The following is a 15,501-nucleotide window of genomic DNA, read 5'->3' as shown; positions in this document are numbered from 1 at the left end:
AGCCCTCCGGCTCGGCCAAACGCCGCGGTCGGCCCTCCTCGCGGTCGGCCCTCCCAGTCGGCCAACACCGCGGTCGCCCCTCCTCGTGGTCAGCCCTCCCACTCGGCCAACACCGCGGTCGGCGCTCCTTGTGGTCGGCCCTCCCGCTCGGCCAACCACCGCGGTCGCCTCCCCCTCGATCACCCCTTCTGCCAATCCCTAACACACTCATCTATGTCACTAATATTCCCTTCGTTGGACTGAAGCTGCACTCGGGAATGGGGGACTACTGACATGTATAAGCCCATAAAGGCCATGAATCACCTATGGCCCATCACTTGAAGCCCAGTGCATAACCCAGCTGATGAGGTCCAGGACAGCTGGAGTCCAACATGGCATAAAGAGCCACTGACATTCAGACACATGGCAAGAGAAGGACGAACCACATCAGCAGACAAAGATCTACAAAGTTATTGCCACTGCACATCACCATTAATGGAGCCCATCACAGCATTTATTATGACAATACCTCTCCGCCGGAACAGGACCCCCTTACCCTGAGCAAGGTAAGCTACAGCATAGGCTTTCGGTAAGGAGAGCAGGTCGGAAGGGGTAGCGAAATGATTACCAAAGGATATAAGCGAACGTTGTAGACAAGAAAAAGGTTAAGCTTTTCTATCCCTAACCTCTCTTTCTACACATTACTTCTCTTCCTAACTTGCTCGTCGGAGAGTTCATTGGGGGACTACCTCGTTCCCCGTTGAACTTGCCTACAGGTTATCCGGTGGGCTTGATCATTTGGACGCGGGCTTGAGGAGCTTGGACCTGCCCGATCCATTCACTGGGACGAACAACATTAACAGAATCTCCAGAACTTGAATTCAACATGTAGCAGAGATTGAGCAACAATTCATCATCGATTAAAAATGATTAACCAGAAATTTATCAATTCATCATTCTCAATATATATATATATATATATGTGTGTGTGTGTGTGTGTGTGTGTAAATGTATATAAATTCATCATTCTCAAAAATTTATCAATTCATCATTCCTAGGAATTTATCAACTCATCATTCTCAAAATATATATCAATTCATCATTCTCAGAAATTTATCTAAATATATATATATACATGTATGTATATGTATAAGTATGGAGAGAGAGAGAGAGAGAGAGAGAGAGAGAGAGAGAGAGAAGGACAAAACATAGAGAACAGATCTGTGAATGATCATCCTATACCAAAGACTTGTAAAATAAGGTCTATAAAATAACATAGCCGCAACTCTCCATGGGCTATCAATGCTATTCATTTCCAACATGATGCCTTGGTGATCATCCTATACCAAAGAATTGTAAAAGGTCTATACAATATCATAATATCTACAGAATATAAGATGCAAACCCAAGTTCATAGCCCCTATCAATTATCAGATTCCAACATTTCATTCCTTCCAGCAGTCTTCTTAACAATCAAACCTGTAAGAGAAATCCTATATCCATGAACAAAGAGGGAAGACGGAGAAGGAAAAGAAGACGGAGACGGAAAGGGAGAGAACGAATGCCTGATGATGGAGAAGAGACAAGACATCGGACGATGGAGGAGAGAGACGGCGAAGGAGAGACACATCTAGAATAGACCTTGAAATACCTCTGTTTTACTGTTGTTTGAGCGGGATTTCTATTTTTTATTTATTTTTTTATTTTTTACAGTGCGTGAAACACACGCACTGTATGTGCAAATGTGCTTCATCTTCCCTTATTAGGTGCCACCTGTTTAGAGCTGCTTTTAGAGCAACTAAATTAGAGGTCTGAATCGGAACTGTTAATATTCCCACTCCCATCCCAATGCTGTGAAAATATTAATAGTTCCGATTCAGACCTCTAATTTAGTTGCTCTAAAAGCAGCTCTACATAGGTGGCACCTAATAAGGGAAGATAAAGCACATTTGCACATACAGTGCGTGTGTTTCACGCACTGTAAAAAAATATAAAATAATAGCCTTTTTATTTACTGTATTTTGCACATTTGCACATTTTCTTTTTACTCTAATTTAGTTGCTCTAAAATTTTGGTAAACAGGCTATTATTTTTATTTAATGTAACAATAGAACCCATCTTTTTTATGTTGTTTCTAAAACCTAAAGAAGACAACTATCAAAAACTTAAGGAAAAAGCCCAGAGATGCATATCATATGCAACCAAACAAATGTGTAATTCTATCATAAATTTTCCTACTATCAATTATAAAATGTATGATTTCGTCACAAATTAACATAATAAAAATTTCATAACCAAGCTATAAATTTTTGCAACATCAACCACAAGATAGTGGATATTTTTGTTACACTAATTTGTGACAAAATTACGCATTTTATAATTAATATTATGAAATTTTGTGGTAAAATTACACATTTTTGTGGTAGGTGCATATGATATACACCATAGCCTTTCTAAAAATTTAGAGTTCGTTTGAAAAGTGGATTGACTTTTTTATTATTTTAACCTTGGGCTAAAAAGCTCGTTTGGAAAGGATTTTTTGATTTTTTTGACTTTTTATGAGAAAAAGAATGTAATGATAATGGGTTTGATATAATTTTTGTCTTATTTAGCTGAAAATGTTATTTTATCTTTTTATAACTAAAATAGTCCCAAACCCAACCTCAACCCTTCTTCTCACACGAATGCTTAGTAGTGTGAGGAATGTTCAAGGGTATCTCCAAGTGGTAAGTGCATATGGTATACATCTATTTATTTTTTCAATCAAATTTATTTTAATAATTTAGACCAAATGTTGAATTTGATATAACTCACCTTCAATGGTAAGAATAATTTATTTGATCATTTTATAAAAAAATTACGTAACTTATCACACAAACGACCTTTAAACAATTCAAGTAAGAAAAATTGATCTCCAATCCATCTTATTTTTCTGATTAAAAAAAAAAACCCTTCATCTTTTAATAATTTAATAATTTTTTTTTAAAAGTTATTTAAAATTTAATGAAAAATTTAATTCATTCTTCACTTAATGAATAGATTAGATTTCATTTTTACTAGTATTTTTTTTATCAAATTTAAATTTAATTAAAAAATTATTTTTTAAAAAAATCATAGGATTAACCCTTGTAATAAAATAAATTATAAATTTTTAATTTTGTCAATTTAAATTATATACTTTTATATTTTTTTCAATTTAAACCATCTACTTATTTTCATTAAGTAAAATCGATAAGGAAAAAATATATTTTAGTCATTAAACTTAACAAAAATTGATATTTTAGACATTTTATGTACAATTAGATAAAATTTAATGACTAAAACATTATTTTTTTGTAAATTTTAGTTAACAAAAATAGGTTGATAATTCAAATTTAAAAAATTATAATTTAAACTGAAAAAATTAAAAATTTATTTTATTAAAAAAGTTCTGATTTTTTTTAAAAATTTTTTTGTTCTCATTTTATATATATATATTAAAGTCTATAAAAATTTTGATAAAAAGATTGGAGAGGGGTGGTCCAGCCCTACTACAACTGTCCAATGTGCAGCAAGATCTCTCTTGTTTGTTTCGTTGAACGAAGTTCACTCCTTTCCTCGTGTCGCCCTACTCTTTCACATAAACCCACGCCACATACAATACATTACTCTCTCTCTCTCTCTGTCTCTCCCTCCGCCTCCCCTTGTCTTCCTTCTCGTAATCAACCACAAAAACTGCTACAAAACCCCTTCCTTTCTCTCTCTCTGTTCCTCTCAGGAGTTTCATTTTTGTTCTTCTCTTCAACTCTCTCTCTCTCTCTCTCTCTCTCTCTCTCTCTGTTTCTGTTTCTGTTTCTGTATAATTTGATTTTGTTTTGTAATGGCGACGATCAATCTTCCCACGGGAATGTCTGCCTTGAAATCCGAAGCCACCAAGCTCTCTGATCGATTCTCATCCAAACACTTGACCGATTTCTTACCTCTTTCGCGTACCCGAAAACGAAGCATGTGCAAGGAAAGCTTCGCGGTTCGGGCGATGAAGATCGCCGAGCAGAGCCATGACGCTGACCTTTCGTCCCAGAACGGTCCTCTTAACGGCTTTGTGAGACTTTCTCTCTAATTCACACTTCTTCTATTCCCTCTATTTTGATTTCAAACTATTTTGTACTCTGGGTTTTGCTGAAATTCAAAATTAGGAAACAGAGTCCTCATTCTCACCCTTTTCATAACTTTCTGTACATGCATGCATGTGTATGACATATATATCATTGTAGCTATTGGTACTAATTTTTTCAACCCATAGTGTGATTTGCGGTATTCTGTAATTTTTTTCGGTTTAAGATTTTTGAGAATCATGAGTTATTTCCAGAAATATGCGTTTCCAAGATTGAATACTTATGCAAGAAAACCGCATAGATTGTGTGGTTATTTTATAATTATGACAAGTAATTAACAAGTCTTTAAATAAATTAGGAGGTGGTGGCGAAGGAGTGGGGGGTCGGGAGGGGCAGAGGAGGGGAGGGGAGGGTGGCAGAGAGGGGGAAGAAATAGAGTGATGAGGAGGGAGTTGCTGGTGGTAGTTGGCAGGGGAAGGAGGGGTTGCGAGGGAGGGTGATGGGTTTTGGGGGTGGCCAACAGCGGTGGGGGATGGGGCATAGAAAGGTGGATGATGAAGGCTTGTTGGGGAGGCGGTGGAGGGAGGCAGAGGAGGGTAGCAGGTGGTGGGAAGGGGTGGGCAGGTAGAGAAATTAGGGTTCCACATTTTTGTGTGAGTGCGTAAAAGTAATTTTATGTAGGGATAAAATTGTAATAAAAATAAACTAGAAATGACAGGTGTAATGAGTTAGAATTGTGGTGCAAATAGAAGCATCCGTCAAGTGTTTTACATGGGTACGGTACTTCACAAATTTAGAAGAATCCATGTAACATAGGGGATTTCTAGGCCTTATCGAGATTTGCAAGGAAATAAGACTTGGGAAATAATATTGTGCGATAGATAGACAAGGGCTTTGAAGAACCATTTCTTCATTTTTTTTTGATCGGCAAAAGTTAGTAGTTAGTTTTTAGATTAACATCACCCTCTTCTTGCAAGCACCTAAGTCTTGTCCCCTATTCTACTCCTAAGAATGGAATCCAAGACCTCCCCTTACTTGGTGGCCAAAGGGCTAGCCACACAGGTTACAACCCCTTGGTTCTTTCAAATCTCAAGTGGCAAATAATTTTGAATTCATGGGATTCATATGTGTGGAGCTATGAAGCACGGATACTTCAAATAGGGTGACGTATCCGTATCGTATCCGTATCGAATACCGATACTCCTTAGATACTCGCGGATACGTATCGGATACTTATTAAAAATATCGGATACTTCTTAATTATTTTTTCATTAATTTTGGAGTATCGGATACTTAATTTTGAAGTATCGGATACTCCAAGTCATGTTTACTTGTTTTATGAAATTAGAATTGTAACATTCTTGCATAGTAATATAATATAATATAATATAATTGCAAGTATAAATATAAGAATATTTTTCTAATATTTTGTTAAGTTCTTCGATAAGAAGAGTATAGTGAGTTAAATAATAGAATTTATCAAATTGATGTATCTTAATTATTTCATGCATGTCCCATATAACTACATAGAAAGCAAGCATTAACAAGAGAATATAATAATGGTAAAATTAAATATCAATAAATAAATAAGCAAGTAAACTTGAATATAATATTTTTCACTAGTGTTAAAGGAAAAAACCATAGGGACAAATTGCGAATTATTCTATTATTGTAATATAAATATATTAAACTTGATATTGAAATGAAATATTTGCAAGACCTATTAAAAATTTAAAAAGTAAACAAGCTACTAGCTTAAATTAATACAAAATTCTTAAAAGATAGTATTTTGCATTATAAAATTACGTTGTGGTTTCTCAACGTTCTTTAACTTATGTGTAACTCACTATTAATAATTTTAAAAAATGTATTTTTCACAAACGTATCCCAGCCGTATCCGTATCCTATTTTTTAAGTTTTGTCGTATCTGTATCTCGTATCCGTATCTATGCTTCCTAGGTGTGGAGAGCTCTTTGACTTTCGTGGAAGGTACATAAATTATTTCACATAGATTTCAGTCTACCTCAATTGTTTGTATTCTTTTATGTTTCATTCTCTTTATGCAATAACATTTAACCCCAACTTTAATCTTTTTAGATAAATTGAACTCTTCTATTGTGCTTCAGCCTAGTGATACTGTGGAGCAGGCAAGTACAACCTCAAATGCCCAAAGGAAAACAAAGATTGTGTGTACAATAGGTCCTTCCACAAGCTCACGTGAGATGATATGGAAACTAGTAGAAACTGGGATGAATGTGGCACGTTTAAATATGTCACATGGGGACCATGCATCACACCAGAAGACCATTGATCTGGTTAAGGAGTACAATGCTCAATTCGAAGACAAGGTAGTGGCCATAATGCTGGACACCAAGGTATGTTTGTTTTTAGTAAAATTTTTATTTCTTTAGTCACATTTTTCTTCTACAATTACTAATATGAGTTTTAACATTGTTACTAGCATAACAATTGGAACAAATAAACCAAGTTGATTATGATAAACAAAAGAAATATTTTTCCCTTTTTCTGGAGAATTACGTGGCCTTGCCATTCTCCTCACTTGGAACAATAAACCAATTTGATTATGATAAAAAAAAGAAAGAAATATTTTTCCTTTTTTCTGGAGAAATAAGTGGCCTTGCCATTCTCCTCATCCTCTTTTCACCCTATGAAGACAATGCCTTGACAGCAGAAGAATCCTTAACCCAGTGAATCCCAAAGAAAGGACATAGTTTGACCACAACTGTGACCAGATAATGCAATGACAAATGATTGACCGCCGCACCTTTGCATGTACAACGCCAACTGGGGCGAGACTGACACTTGCTTATCAGATCATCATGGTTAAGATGATCTTCTCCAAGATGACAGTCCACCTGAAGAAAGCCACCTTGTAGGGAACTTTAGATTGCTAAAGAGCCTTCCATGAAGCAATCTCTATCAAACAACTTTAATTGTAGGAGATTGGAACAATCTCTCACTTGTGTTTCTTCTTCAACAACAAACTTCAAACCCTATAGGATGTACACATTCTTACAAAACAATAGAGCATATGTCAGGAGTTCATACATTGTTGGTTATCAACTGCATTATTGTGTCAGCTCTACCTACTGATGCCAGTGAGCAATGCTTTCAGTTGACTGATTTATGGAAGCTAAAGTTAACGGTGCAATTCATTATAGGTTGAAAAAGAGTGTGTTCAATGTAGAGTTGTTAGGTTAGGAAACAGTCATAGGATCCCTCTTCTTTGATGACGAACCATTTGAAAGGGTTGTTCTCTTTATTGCTCAAATATTTGATTTTGGAAAATAGCTTTGCTGCTCTGTCATATTATGTGTACCATCTTGAAATAACACAGTCCATGTGGAATGCTAAGGTAATAATGAGTCATTGAATGGAGGGGCGCGCTATGTAGATTTTTTCTCCAATGTATTTTCTATCAATTAAATAGGAATTGTTCATTTCTGCCCTTTGTTGAGTTGGCTCAGTAAAATATTTTATTCCATCTTCTCGTAATATGTTGTTTATTATTTATACTTCCACAAGTGCAATTATTGTATTACATTCTAACCTTCTTGCTGCAGGGTCCTGAGGTCAGAAGTGGAGATGTACCTCAACCAATCATGCTCAAGGAGGGGCAAGAGTTCAATTTCACTATTAAAAGGGGAGTCAGCACCGAAAATACTGTCAGCGTAAATTATGATGACTTTGTCAATGATGTGGCAGTTGGGGACACGATACTGGTTGATGGTAAGTATGACCTTGTCTTTGCATAGGCGAACTCCTATAAATATGCATGTATTTTTGCATTGGAAAATTTATACCCTGGACTTGAGTTTGCGCTTTTATGTTACCTGTGATTTTCATCCTTTGATTACTTTTTATCATCATCACTAGTTTGTTTTTCTTCTATTGGTTACCAAACATTTTGAATTAAATGGTCATTTTGCTTACTTGATAATCGAAGTTAATAAATCTGTCTCTTTGCTAGGTGGGATGATGTCATTAGCTGTGAAATCCAAGACAAAGGATTCGGTTAAATGTGAAGTAATTGATGGTGGAGAACTAAAATCAAGGCGACATTTAAATGTGCGTGGAAAGAGTGCAACTCTGCCTTCGATAACAGGTTTATTTAGTTTTTATGTTGTACCGCTGTTGATATGAAGCATTTTTTTTCAATCTGTCTTCTTTCATGTTATCAAAAGAGCTTGTAGTATCTAATAATTTGCCACCTGCTCATGCCATCTCTACAGACAAAGACTGGGAAGATATCAAGTTTGGGGTGGACAACAAAGTTGATTTCTATGCTGTTTCTTTCGTGAAGGATGCCAACGTGGTCCATGAGTTGAAAGATTATCTTAGAAGTAATGTTTTGGTCCATTTTCGTATAAGGGATACTTCGACTGTTCTCTTTTGTTTTTTTGTTTTGTTTTGTTTTGTTTTTCCCTTCGTTGAACTTACAAATTTCTTTTGCAGGCTGCAATGCAGATATTCATGTGATTGTAAAAATTGAGAGTGCAGACTCTATACCAAATCTTCATTCAATACTTACTGCATCTGATGGGGTTAGTTATGGTATTTGTAATGTTTTCTTGTAAATGTTTATGCTTGCGAGTTTGTGCTTTTATGCCTTCTACTGACCAGTTCATTCAGGTGCCAAACATGTTTTTTTCTTTTTTTCATAAATAAACTTTTTAAATCTCAAAGATATTAGAAATAAACTTGTTTATTAGTCTAGCATATATTTGTTTTCTTTGAGCTATGGATTTGAAACATGTGTACAAACCTGTATGCATTCATGTGTGTGTGTGTGTGTGTGTGTATGCAAACATGAGCATGTATATATAGATTACATACATACTCTCAAAGTTGAAGATCGAAATAGATAGAGCAAAAATTTTGATAGCAATACCTTTTTTTTATTTGCAAATCCTTATGTGGATATTTTGTCACATGAATGAAGAGCCAATTTTCATTGCACTTTAGAGGGACACAATTTCCCAGAGGACTTGTTGTATTGCTTTGTTTCTTGGATTTGCTTATGTGAATTGTGGCAGTGTATGTTTGTGCTCTTCTTTGTTAGTAAAAAAGTCAACGTTTTATTTTTATTATTGCTATTTTTCTCAAATGAAAAACTTGTATGAATTTTTTTCCCATTTAATTAAAAAACCAATTCCCTTGAAATTCCAAATGTAAAATGGCTTTAAAGTAACTATAAGCAAACAAAATGGCTGTAAGAATCCCATGTTCAAAGTTAAATTCTTGGATTTCATTTATCACAATTCTAACTTAGAGCAGCATGTATATGCGATTGTATGTGTGGCATATTACACAAAAATCATATCCTCTCTTTTCTTTTATGATTCAATTGTTTCTCAAAAGTAATTTTACATATATCATGGTGTTTCTGTTGGCTATTATCTGATGCTTGCACACATGTTCATTTCTTTGTCATTATTGAAAGGTGAAAATTATTTGCTGCAGCTAGATGAACTTCATATTGCAGTGTTTTTTCTTTTCTTTTTTCTTTTGGTGTATTGTTAGATTGTTGATGCCATATTGTCAGCATGTAAGGTTTGTGGTTGTAATTGCTGATAGGCAATGGTGGCTCGTGGAGATCTTGGAGCTGAACTTCCAATTGAGGATGTCCCTTTATTGCAGGTAATTGATTCTAACAAGTTTTCTTTTTTGCTCTCTCTCTCTCTCTCTCACGCGCGCGCGCACGCACACACACGAGCACACATGAAAACCTATAAATAGTCTTAATAGGGTGTTTTTTTTTTTAAAATAAACTTCGTGGAAGAATGGTTTGCCCTATTGAATTATTCGTATTTTGATTTTTGGTTTTTGGTTTTTGGTTTCTAGTTTTCTTTTGTCCTTTTTTTTTTGGAGACTGGGGGTTGAAGGATTTGGTATCTTTTCTTTTCTTTTCTTTTCCCGACCCTATTTTGTTTTTGTGCATGTGAGTGTGTGATCTTTCTTTTGTTTAGGAAGAAGCCTTTTAAGTTGGAAAAATGTCAATATAATTAGGAATGTAACATTTGTATCACAGTTATTTGCTTGAACATAATATTGAATTAGAAAATGGTATAATTATCACTATAATTTAAGAGAAAGTAGGGTTATCAGTTCAAGAAGGTCTTCCAAATGATGGGGTGGGTGCTGCACTGTTGACCAATTTTTAGGCCTTTTTACTTCTGTGCACAAACCAAAGGCTGTATATGGTTATTATAATATGGTGTTCTTGTTAGTTCAGCTAAAATGCTGTCAGATGCAGTATAAGTTCTCCATTTTTAAGTTTCTCTGGCTAAAGAATCAGGATGACAATTTAATAATTGCCATGTTCTTTTGTAAACAGGAAGACATCATCAGAAGGTGTCGCAGCATGCAGAAACCAGTTATTGTAGCGACAAATATGCTGGAAAGCATGATTGGTCATCCAACGCCAACAAGAGCAGAAGTTTCTGACATTGCAATTGCAGTACGGGAAGGTGCTGATGCAGTCATGCTTTCAGGAGAAACTGCCCATGGAAAGTAAGTTTCCTCATTTCACACGTCTTGCATCCATAATAAATTTCATTTTCCGATTGTAGGTATGTAGCAATTACACTTTTATTTGGTGAAGCTAATGGTCATCAAGTAAAACTTTTGATTTGATTTTCCATCCGTCAATATATGGTGATTTCATATTGCCTGCCACGTCAACGTAGGTTGAGTTCCTTCAAGAAAAAAATTCACATGGTGTGCTTTTCTTCTTTTAAGCCCAACTGAGTATCACCTTGTTTGAGCTTGGCTCAATTAAATTTTTAAGTGTTCAAGCCACCTTTTCCTACTCCTAGGAAGAGACACTTCACACTTAGAACCATCATATTTTTTGTTTGGATGATTTCAGTTAACTGTTTAAAATACATCTAGCTAGTCAGATTGATGAAGATTATGGAAAGAAGAAAAAGAGCAAATCTGGAATTTCACATGAAGCACATTTAAGGCATCAAGAATTAAAGATTTGGAATAATTTTTAATCTTCATGTCATTATAATAGGTTTTAGTAATTATGGGTATAATGATAATTCCAATAATTGTTGGACATGGGTTGTAGGGGTCACCCATGGGTTTTATTTTGGGTCAAGTTATTAAATGGGTTATTAAATATGAGTTTTATTACGTCTAAAATAATCTTAGTGGCCAAAAGTCCAAGTTTCCTATTTTGATATTGAAGTAGAATTAGAATTCATTAAAGTTTCCTATTATGATTAAAATAGAATTTGAAGTCATAGTTGGTCTAGAATATTAGTAGTTGCTAAATATTTTTTGTTTCTAAATTTGATAAATAGTCCTTATAGAATTAGGAGAGTCTTTAGCCTATAAATATATGTGTAATCTCAATAATTCAATAGCAGAGTTAATATTATGAAAATTTGAGATTGTATTTGTGTGTTTGGCTTATCCCTTGTGAGGGTGAAGCACTTCTCTTTCTTTCTCTCGTCTTCTTCTTCTTCTTCTATCCAGCAAGGTTGCTGTTCACGTCACTGTTCACAGTGCTTAGAACAACCACCCAACTGTCCCTAAACACTTATGTTTTCAGTCCCAAAACCCTACCCTTTTACAAACCCTTAAACTCTTATTCTTTTAAATATTTCTGCAGTCACAAAATCCTACAAAATCTAGCCCTATAAGTCTATTGTTGCTACTGCCAATATACTTAAACCACACTCACTACTTGTAAGAAAGTAATCCCTACTCGTCCTACATCAGTTTGGTATCAGGGCTTCAAGATCCTACTTTTAGTCTCCACCACTTTTGGGTTTTTTTTTTTTGACAAAGTTGTTTTATTGAGTACGATGGTGACAAACGCTGAATTGAATTCCAAGTTCGAAGCCTCCTCAAAAGATTATGAGGCTACTAAGGAAGATGTTGCGATGTTAAAAGAGGATTTTGCGATAATTAAGGAGGATGTTGCAACAATAAAGAGTGATGTGCATACTATCAAAACAACTTTAAATGGATTGAAAGCTTCCATGGAGATGTTATTGGCTGCTGTTTTAGAGAAGACTAATATCCAAGAACAAGAGTATGATAGTGTTAAAGATTTTGAAGAAACTATGAAAGAACAAGATGAACATGCTGCTAATATTGAGGATATTGAAGAAAGGAAGGCGAAAATTAATTTGCTTACTAAAGAAAGTGTGAAAGATCATTATGATCAATGTTCTAAAGCCAAGGAAGCCAAAGAGAACGATGAGAATGCAACTGAACTTTCTACTCTTCAAAAGAAAAATGAAGTTCACATTGAGTTTATTATTCCTGACAAATTCGATGCGGTTAATGGAGTGATGACAACATTGAACTTTTTGATTTTCTCATTGTTCGTTCCAAACAATCAAGTTGAATGGTTACAAGTGCAAAATTCTATAATCCTTATACTCCAACATTATAAAACTCGAGGTCGAGTTTTTTCGAATGGAGGGGAGAATGGTGAAGATCATGGAAAGAAAAAAAAGAGCAAATCTGGAATTTCACATGAAGCACATTTAAGGCATCAAGAATTAAAGATTTGGAATAATTTTTAATCTTGATGTCATTATAATAGGTTTTAGTAATTATGGGTATAATGGTAATTCCAATAATTGTTGGACATGGGTTGTAGGGGTCACCCATGAGTTTTATTTTGGGTCAAGTTATTAAATGGGTTATTAAATATGAGTTTTATTACGTCTAAAATAATCTTAGTGGCCAAAAGTCCAAGTTTCCTATTTTGATATTGAAGTAGAATTAGAAGTCATTAAAGTTTCCTCTTATGATTAAAGTAGAATTTGAAGTCATAGTTGGTCTAGAATATTAGTAGTTGCTATATATTTTAGTTTCTAAATTTGAGAAATAGTCCTTATAGAATTAGGAGAGTCTTTAGCCTATAAATATATGTGTAATCTCAATGATTCAATAGCAGAGTTAATATTATGAAAATTTGAGATTATGTTTGTGTGATTGACCTATCCCTTGTGAGGGTGAAACACTTCTCTTTCTTTTTCTCGTCTTCTTCTTCTATTTCTATCCAACAAGGTTACTGTTCACGTCACTATTCACAGTGTTTAGAACAACCACCCAACTGCTCCTAAACACTTGTGTTTTCAGTCCCAAAACCCTACCCTTTTACAAACCCTTAAACTCTTATTCTTTTAAATATTTCTGCAGTCACAAAATCCCACCAAATCCAGCCCTATAAGTCTATTGTTGCTGTTGCCAATATACTTAAACCGGGCTCACTACTTGTAGGAAAGTAATCCTTACTCGTCCTACATCACAGATCTGATTAAATTTTGCACGCTTAGAGATAGGCAGCCTAGCCTTGGTTTTACCAGTAACACTTTTACACTTGCCTCTTGGGAAACCCAGCTTTGTTATTGGTTTACAGTACAGTATTTTTGTTGGATTAATTATTACATCAGAACAATGAGATCTAATTGGGAACTTTAAATCTGGTGAATCGCAATTTTGCTTGAATGTAAAAGATTTTTAAGTCAGAATAGAAAATCAGCAAATTGGATATGTGAATTACTTCACTCAGAGGGGCTGGCTTTTTATTGTGGCATGATTAAATTTCTTTTACATAATGTATGAGCATGTTTATTGGTGTCCCCCCCCCCCCCCCCCCCTCTCTCTCTCTTTAATTTTATGCTTTATGCATATATACACTGCTCTAATCTTTCATCTTTAGCATTATCATAGCAAATTAAGTTTATATTTAGTGTAATTTATTTTTGGAATTTTAAAAACATTGGATGTGTCAATGTGTGCTAAATATGATGCTTGTTACTTCATTAGGATTCATTTAATCTCACATTATGACATGATTCCAGGTATCCATTGAAAGCGGTCAAAGTAATGCATACTGTGGCATTGAGGACTGAGACTAGTCTACCTGATAGTTTTAATCCTCCAGGACAATCTACTGCCCATAAGGTGTGTATCAGTACTACATGGAAAGCCAAGCCACCATTTTTCCCAGGAACGGTTATCATATCATTGTTTTTGGTATTCCTCATATACTTATGTGAAATGGTACTTATTTTCATATAATTACCCCCCCAAAAAGGAGATAAGCACTTAATGGTGATTTCAAAATTTTCAAAATTGTACTCGACGTCAACTGATTCTCCCAATGTTTCCTTTCTCGTTGTCATAATTCTCTTTTTTATGTGATAATCGTGTGCATCACGTGTGCACTTCTTTTAGCCTGCCACAAAAAAAGCGACGCCACGTCTAACTTTCCTGGGCTGAATGAGGTGCTAAATAAGAGGGATTTTATTATTTTTTCCTAAGCATTATTTATTGTTTTTTTTTTATAGTTATAATGCTTTCTCTAAAATAAGGTTACATTTCTAACGAACTCTTTTTTTTTTTCTTTTTCTTTTTTTTTCATTTTTAATTACAGAGTCATATGGGTGAAATGTTTGCTTTTCATGCCACCACAATGGCAAACACCCTTGCAACTCCCATCATTGTCTTCACAAGAACGGGTTCCATGGCTGTACTTCTAAGCCATTATCGCCCTTCCTCGACAATCTTTGCCTTTACAAATGAGTGAGTTCAGATAGCATCAGCTCATGATACGCTCTTTGCAAATTATTTGATTTTCATTTCTAGTAAGTTCTGTAATTTGGATTATGACATTTATAACTAATACAGACATGGGACATACCTTGCAGTATTAGAATGGTTGACATAGTACTGTTCTTTCTCATATTTTCAATTTTGATGATACATGTTCGTATATTGCAGAGAAAGGGTTAAGCAGAGGCTGGCTCTTTATCATGGTGTAATGCCCATATATATGCAGTTTTCTGACGATGCTGAGGAGACCTTTTCTCGAGCTCTAAAACTGCTACAGGTTAGTGACTCTCTCCTAATAACTTTCTTATTCCACTTATTACTCTGTCTAGGTAAACTGTTAAACTCTTCTGTATTGTCCATGGTTTAGAGTAAAAGTCTGTTGAAGGAAGGCGAGCACGTCACTCTTGTCCAAAGTGGGGCACAACCTATCTGGCGCCGGGCATCTACTCATCACATCCAAGTTCGTAAGGTTCAAGCTGATTAGCTTCCCTTTGAAGAGATATTTCCTTAATAGACATTGTTTCATGTATTAATATTTAATCAGGATCATTTGCCTTTTTGAATTTCCAACAATCACGTGGTTTGCAGAAAAAATTATAGGAAACCCCATAAAAATGTTACTCTTTTGAAAATTTCTATTATAGCATAACAGTCCTTCCCCAAAATTTTGCAATCAATTGTTTGCGTATTCTGATAATTGAATTGTTAAATTTCTTTATTGTCATTGCCAATGCCGTTAATGTTTTCAAATTTATGATATATAGAGCAATGTCTTTTATTTAAGTCTTGGCCTTGGGATCTTTTGATATTCATTTTG

The 15,501-nt window shown here is 34.9% G+C and overlaps 1 protein-coding gene across 2 annotated transcripts; it reads left to right on the top strand.

Annotated features, from left to right (window-relative positions):
• Nucleotides 1–3,466: 3,466 nt before the first annotated feature.
• On the top strand, nt 3,467–15,349 carry PKP3 (plastidial pyruvate kinase 3). Of its 2 annotated transcripts, XM_028254118.2 has the most exons (12): nt 3,467–4,060; nt 6,200–6,448; nt 7,658–7,823; nt 8,065–8,199; nt 8,327–8,437; nt 8,550–8,638; nt 9,672–9,734; nt 10,432–10,607; nt 13,931–14,033; nt 14,506–14,654; nt 14,853–14,961; nt 15,052–15,349. In XM_028254118.2, the coding sequence occupies exons 1-12, from the start codon at nt 3,839–3,841 to the stop codon at nt 15,166–15,168; spliced, it is 1,689 nt and encodes a 562-aa protein (XP_028109919.2). In that variant the 5' UTR covers nt 3,467–3,838; the 3' UTR covers nt 15,169–15,349. The 2 variants fall into 2 exon arrangements, with proteins under 2 accessions (XP_028109919.2, XP_028109920.2); XM_028254119.2 differs by lacking the exon at nt 8,065–8,199 and having other exon boundaries at nt 3,509–4,060.
• The last annotated feature ends 152 nt before the right edge of the window (nt 15,350–15,501 follow it).

Source organism: Camellia sinensis, chromosome 11, assembly GCF_055761805.1.
Source record: "Camellia sinensis isolate YWXY chromosome 11, ASM5576180v1, whole genome shotgun sequence".
Lineage (NCBI taxonomy): Eukaryota > Viridiplantae > Streptophyta > Magnoliopsida > Ericales > Theaceae > Camellia > Camellia sinensis.
The sequence above is the reverse complement of the archived record's forward strand: the minus strand, read 5'-3'. Positions and strand labels throughout refer to the sequence as shown.